This window comes from Coptis chinensis, chromosome 9 (assembly GCF_015680905.1).
Source record: "Coptis chinensis isolate HL-2020 chromosome 9, ASM1568090v1, whole genome shotgun sequence".
Taxonomy (NCBI): Eukaryota; Viridiplantae; Streptophyta; class Magnoliopsida; order Ranunculales; family Ranunculaceae; genus Coptis; species Coptis chinensis.
Window position 1 is genome coordinate 55,817,221 of NC_141464.1, and position 7,157 is coordinate 55,824,377.

Here is a 7,157-nt window from a genome sequence, read left to right on the forward strand (position 1 = left end):
CAGAGTACAAAGTCTCCTACTTGAAATTGTCGCGGCTTCAGCCTCTTGTTGTACTGCCTTTGTAGGCGTCGGTGATACTCCTCTAATCTGACTCGTGTCGTGTCTCTCCTTTCCTCAGCCAAGTTCAAGTCTTTAGACAGTATGCCCCAGTATAAACCCCCTTCAACAGCCTTAGTGCAGGTCGTGGATGTCATCATCTCCGAGGGGATCACTACCTCTATGCCATAGGCTAACAAGAAAGGAGTCTCTCTAGTGGAGGTTCGCGGTGTGGTACGGTAAGCCCAGAGCACGTGACTCAATTCATTGGCCCACGCCCCTTTTCTATCTTCTAACTTTTGCTTGAGGTTGTTCATTATGGTTTTGTTAGATGATTTTGCCTGTCCATTTCCCTCAGGATTGTAGGGAGCTGAGAACCCCTGTTTCACATTATAAGCCTGCAAGAACTCTTTCACTTTTGACTCTATGAACTGTGTTCCATTGTCCGCTATGATGGAATACGGTAATCCGAACCTTCATAAGATGTTTTCCCATAAAAATTTAATCACTTTCTCCTCCTTCACCTGCTGTAATGCCACGGCCTCTATCCATTTGGTAAAATAATCTGTAGCGGCTAGCATGTATCTCCTCTTACCGCTGGCCATTGGCAATGGACCACAATATCCATGGCCCACATGGCAAACGGCCACGGACTTGATACATTGTGCAATGTTTTCGCTGGAGCAAATATTAACTGCGAAAACCTCTGGCATTTTCCACATCTTTAAGCAAACTCTACCGCATCCCATTTCATATGAGGCCAAAAGTAGCCCAGCGTCAGTAGTCAGTGTGTTGTGGTTCTTCCTGCCGAATGGCTCTCACAGTCCCCTGCATACAATTATGCTAGTACTTCTTACGCCAGGCTCGGCCCCAGGCACCTCAGCAGCAGTCCATCAAAGTTCTTTCGGTACACCTCCCCCTCTACCAGAGTGTACCTTCGCGAAGTCTGTTCCAACCTTCTCCTCTCTTTCTTATCAATCACCTCGCCTCCGGATAAAAAGTGCTTAATAGGATCCATCCACCCTCCTGTTCCTTCTGCGGTCTGGAATATTTCCACCACCCTCTCAATACTCGATTTCTCCAACCTCCTTACTTTTATGGTTCTCTATTCTGACCCAGGTATTGCAGCCACGACATAAGCCAGGGCGTCCACATGTCTGTTCTCACCACAACCCAAATGAACGAACCTGATCTTTTTGAACCTCGCCGCTCTGTTGTGAACAATTTCCAAATACCTCGACATTCGCTCGTATCTAGCAACAAAACCTCTGTTTGCCTGACACACCACCAAGTTTGAGTCTGAGTACACCGTCAACTCGTCCACCCCTAAATCCTCTGCCATTCCCAATCCCGTTATCACTGCCTCATATTTCGACTCATTATTAGTTGTCGTGAACCCTAACTTCATTGACAACTCAATTCTGTCGTTATCTGGAGTAACCACTACTACGCCTATTCTAGTGCATGTGTTTGTGGCCGATCCGTCAGCGAACACTCTCCATCCATTCCGCTTATCCCATGGATATAGCAAGTTTGGTTCCCCCTCATATTCAGGCTCCATGATCATCTTCTCTCCCCACGTAGGATCCTCCGCTGGGAACTCTGCCAAGAACTCAGCCACTGCATGTGCCTTCTCTGCAGTCCTTATTTGATATTGGACTTCATAAGAACTCAGCATCACCGCCCATTTTAGCATTCTTTCGGACTTCTCTATTTTCAATGCTTGCTTGAGGGGCAGATTTGTCACCACCACTACCGAATGCGCTACAAAATAAGGTTTCAACTTCAATGCTGAGAATATCAATGCCAAAGCATACTTCTCCACTCTACTGTACTGGGTTTCCGCATCCAACAAGGTTTTACTCTGGAAATATACCGGCTTTTCCACCTTATCAACCACTCGGAGAAGGACTGAACTTACTGCGTACTCTGTAACCACCAGTATAGGTACAACCTCTCTTCATGTTCAAGCTGCGGATAAAGAAAGGCTTTGCCCAAATAACCCTGACTCTTGAAACACTTCCTCGCACTCCGCGGTCCAAACGAAGTCCGGCGTACTCCTTAATAGTCGATAAAGCGGTCTACACTTATCTGTCAACTTAGAAATGAACCGGTTCAATGCCGCGACTCTTCCCGCCAGCCGTTGTACCTCTTTGACATTCTGTGGCAATGACATCTCTATCAGCGCTCGTATTTGCTCGGGATTGGCTTCTATTCCTCAATGAGTCACGATGTATCCCAGAAACTTCCCTGTGGTTACCCCAAATGTGCACTTCTCTGGATTGAGCTTTAAATTGTGTGCTCGCAGTATGCCAAATGTCTCCTTCAGGCCTTCTAGGTGTTCTTCCTCCGACATACACTTTTCCACCATGTCATCTATATATATTTCGATTCCCTTTCGGATCTTTCTCTTGAACATTTTCTCTCCCAGCCCCTGGAAAGTGGCCCCGACATTTTTCAAACCGAACGGCATCCTCATATAACAGTATGTACCTCCTTCCACTACGAAGGGCGTCTTCTCCTGATCTGGCCCATACATCGCGACCTGGTTATACCCCATCAACACATCCATGAATGAGAATATTTTGAATCCCGTCGTTTGATCCACTAGCTCATCCACCTGCGGCATAGGATAGCTGTCTTTAGGGCACTCTGAATTGACATCTGTGAAATCGACGCACATACGTACATTGCCATTCTTTTTTGGTACTGCGACGATGTTGGACAACCACTCCGTGAACTCCACTTCCCGTATTATTCCTACTCCTTTTAACCTTGCAACCTCCTCGCGGATTCCCTTTACATACTTCGGCCTCACACTTCGCAACTTTTGTCTCACTGGCTTAGCATCCTCCCTCATGTGCAAACGATGACATGCAAAATCCGGGTCTAACCCGGTGACATCCTCTATTGTCCAAGCAAAGACCTCCTTATTGTCAGATAGGAACTGTATCAGTTTGTTCTTCCACTCCTCAGGCAAACTGGACCCTACTGAAGTAAACTTCTCTTCCTCCCCCACCCCCAAATTTACTATCTCAACCTCATCAAGAGTTTTCGGTGTCAACGTCGTCTCCGCCTCCCCCTCCGCAGAGGCACACTGTAATTGCTATGCTTACCTCTTCCTAGGGTTCTATGTCTCTCCCTCATCCCCTCGGATCAACCTCTTCACTATCCCCTGATGACTATTTCTCGCCATCACCTGATCACCGTGAACCTCGTACATCCCCGTCGGGGTGGGAAATCAGATCACCTGGTAGTAAGTGGATGGTACTACTTTCATCTCGTGAATCTACCGCCTCCCTAGAATGGCATTGTATTGCGAATTGGCGTCCACCACCTTGAATCGAGATAACAACGTCAAAAGTCCATTGTCACGAGGGAGCAAAGTTCTCTTAAAGCCTCCGATCATGCTTCCATTGAAACCGCACAAATTATTCTCGATGGTCTCAACTGGTTTCGCATCAATCTTCATCTCCTCCATTGTCCCTCTGAACTACAAATCCGCGATTAATGCCGAATCAACTAGTACCATTTTCACCATATAGTTATCCATTGCCCTTTTGTAATTACCAACGCTAGCGTCGCGTGGGAGTCAACCGTCTTTAAGTCCGCCTCGGAAACACTATGCTCCCCTCTCGGCCGTAGACCATGGGGCAGGCCGCCAAGTGTCCTAATGTTTCATTGACTTGTTGTATGCTCGCGATTCGTCTTATCCTATCTCGGTGGGGCGTTGTGACTTAAAATCTCCCCACTGAAAATGACATTGATTGTCCCCGAAGATCCTCCCCCCGATCGAAACACGCTTCTATTTTCCCTTTCCTCGTTGTAAACTCATTCAAGACCCTTCCCTATCATCCCTCTCAGACTAACCACTTAAAAGCCACGTAGCATTCATTCGATCCCATGGTTTTGTATCTAATGATTGGCACAAAAAGGCTTATCTGGTATTTCATCTAGTTTGTTCCGCGGGCCTTCATAGCCCTGTACCTTCTGAATCAGCGACAATATTTCACTAAGCGACCGGTTCAACGGTGTCTATTCCATTTCCCGATAAGGTTTTCTCTCCCTATACTCCTTCCTAACTTTGCTTCTCCCACTATCGGGCCGCGAAGAGTATCCCCGATACCCACTGCTTCTCCTGTCTGATGCTACGTATCTTCCGCGATCCTCACTTCTTTCCAGCAACAACACGGCCTTCCTCGGCCTCTTCACCTCCTTTTGCATAGTGTCCTCATATCTTATATATTTCTCCACCCTCGGATACAAATCTTATAACGTCGCGATCTCGTTCTTGGCCACAGACTCGTGTACCCTAGTTCCCGGGTGCAATCCCCTTTCAAACGCAATCACCATGGTCCTTTCATCCAAATTTTCCACCTTCAGTGTCTCTGCCTTGAACCTACATAAGAAGTCTCTCACCGACTCCGCGGATCTCTATCTTATATTGAACAGAGCCGCGATATCCACTACCCGCTTCTTCTGGTGCATGAAGTGGTCCACGGAAGCTTGCTCTAGCTCTTGAAAATTGTTTATACTCTTCGACGGCAACCGGTAATACGGTTCAAGCTCCCCTTCAAAGCTTTGCGGGGAACATCATACACCGCAGTCCATCATATCTAGGTTCATGCCACAACAGCATCTGTTGTCGGAAGTGGTGGATATGATCTGCTAGATCTCCCTTCCCGTCGTACCTCTCGAATCTAGGCTGGTTGAACCGCTTTTGACCTCAGACTTCTAGATTGCGTTAGCCAATGGGTTGCGGTGCAGCCCCGCCACCACCTGGCTCACCGCTCCACCTACCCATTTAGCTTGCCCCAGATTCGCTTTCAGGGGGGGACTATCATTTCCCTCACTTTCTCCCTCGTGAGCCCCGATAATCCATTGTCCGCCAAGTTGGGCCTCCTCTCCTCCTTTTTCTCCGACTCAGAAGCCTCTCCCTCTGACTCCTCTATGGTTTCTTTCTCCCTCCGGAGCCCTTTGTTTTCTTCCCTCAACCTCACTATTTTTCTTCGTGTAGCGATCGTGTTCTCTCCGACATAGAGGCCGGTGGTCTCCTCTCCGCTTTTACTCTCCCCTATCATTTCCTTTGACTCCCCTCCTCCTCCCGCCGCTTGCGCCTTCCTTGGCCTTCCTACTCCTCTCTTCACTCTTGTGGCCATTTCTCCAGTTGTCTAGATCTCGGTACAGATGGCGCCAAATGTTGTACCACACTCACTCTTTCTCCTTTTCTTCTCTAGGTCTCGCCTCTCTAGCTCTTATTTTTCTCCTTTTTTCGTCCTTCCTTTCTCTCTTTTCTTTTTTTTTTTATACCCTTCTTCGCCCATCGCAACTGTCCACCTATCCCTTCATCCTTCGCTCCCCTTTCTGCCACGTGTAGGGTTCCTGTCGGGCACCCGCGTGACCGCGGTCTGCTAGTACTCACGCGTATCACCGCATATCTTGCTTCGGGGCCATCCCCCTGTCGATCTCCTACTCCTCGGCTCCACCTATCATAGCTCGCATCAGGTCGCATTACGACTCATCCTTTACATCGCAGATCCTACCACTACAGAGCTCTCTGATAAGTTTTAGGAGCACTCTTATCAATTTCATTCCTGGTCAAGTAGGTAGAATCTATGGTTCAAAGTGTTAATGTGCTTTATTTATTGAAAATTGAGAGCGAAAGTATAAAAAGAGAGAAGAAAGTCACAGGTGGGTTCGTCCATTTGTCGGTGGTTGGTAGAGGACTAGAGGGGCATGTTGGTCCTTTTATATTTTAAGCTAGGAGCTAATAGAGAATGGTGGGGGGAGAATAGTAACCCCGTACCCTAAACCATTAGAAATACTATTCAAAAATAGAAATCCCAAATCAAGGCCTAAACATAACCCAAATGCAAATGGCTCAATCCAAGCGCAAACCAATCTACAATCACTCTTCTAAAAATTGGTCTAGGGCGTTTGCTTAGCTAAAAGCGGTGCCTTAACCGACTTCGCCCTAGGCCCAAATTGTTTAAAAAATCAGTGGACCGATTAGGTGGGTATAAGGCGTCTCTTGATTAAGGCGGGTCTAGGCGCGCCTAAGCGATCTAGTTTTTTTTTTTTGAATGATTAAATGTCTAAAATTAAAGGCCCGTATAGACTTAAGATTTGATGAGTTTAAAAGACTAAAGCCTAATGTAAATTATATACCACTATAATAAAGAATATGTTTTTATATGAAGTCGATATTCTTCAACTATTAAGTATTTTTTGTAATAAAGTATCTTTGTTTGTGTTTATTTTTTGAGTTATGGTAAAATGATTTTCTTCATTTCTCAGTAGTATAAGTGTATATTACTATATATATTAGAAAAAAAACGCTTTAACACCTAGCCGTCTAAGGTTAATCGCTTTAGAAGGCCTAGGCCTCTCCCACTGCCCGACTACCACAGTACCACCTAGCGTTTTTAAGAACACTGTCTACAGTAGATCTCCTCAGGCCCACCAACATTGCCAATAAGATAATATTTCATAATTTTAGAGAACTTACTGTGTGCAAAAATAGAGTGGAGAACGTAAACCACATTGCAGTGCTGAGTTGAATCTTCCACGGACCTCTAAATTCTGGATTGGTTCTGCGTTCTAAAAACCATACAGCAAACATTGTGTACATAAACGCAATGCTGACTACAAGCCACATTGCAGCTCTGAATGGCTTCACAAACAACCATGCATTTTCTTTGGATTTCACAGGGACCACCATCGCTAGCCCTGATTTTGCGTAAGGCTGAGTGAATTCCACATAATTGGTTCGATTTGCTAACACCGTAATATCGCCCACCACAGCATCATATTTCTTGCAATAAATAGAAGTTGACAAGTACTTCATCACATATCAGATAGCAGGCAGGAGAACTAAAATGCAAGCTAGACAAAAACAATTACAATACAATTGAGACAAACTTCAAGTGTTTTGGTGATGTAAAGGCTTTGAATTGTTCTGAAAATTGAGGACTAACAGAGTTTAGTTTTTGTGAAGCAAAATTGAATCACACTGTTGAGTTGAAGTAATGGTGGTCAAGCACATATTGTCAACAAAACACGCAAACTGAAAGATTTTGGGAGTATATTTTAAAGAACGAAGAAAAAGGAAAATGTCATTG

General features: G+C 45.6%; 1 protein-coding gene across 1 annotated transcript; it reads right to left on the minus strand.

Moving 5' to 3' along the window:
* Positions 1-1,141: 1,141 nt before the first annotated feature.
* Positions 1,142-6,757, minus strand: LOC147476817 (uncharacterized). The gene is made up of 2 exons (XM_086585835.1): positions 6,610-6,757; positions 1,142-1,965 (listed from the first exon to the last, which is right to left on the minus strand). Exons 1-2 carry the CDS (start codon positions 6,755-6,757, stop codon positions 1,142-1,144), a joined length of 972 nt encoding a protein of 323 aa, XP_086441961.1.
* Positions 6,758-7,157: the final 400 nt, after the last annotated feature.

What these genes read in the sequence shown, in the direction of transcription:
- LOC147476817 (XM_086585835.1), bottom strand. Translation starts at nt 6,757, where the DNA reads ATGGTGGTCCCTGTGAAATCCAAAGAAAATGCATGGTTGTTTGTGAAG. An exon ending in AACCAATCCAGAATTTAGAG is followed by an intron (nt 1,966 to 6,609) that starts GTCCGTGGAAGA and finishes TGGTGGTTACAG; the next exon opens with AGTACGCAGTAAGTTCAGTC.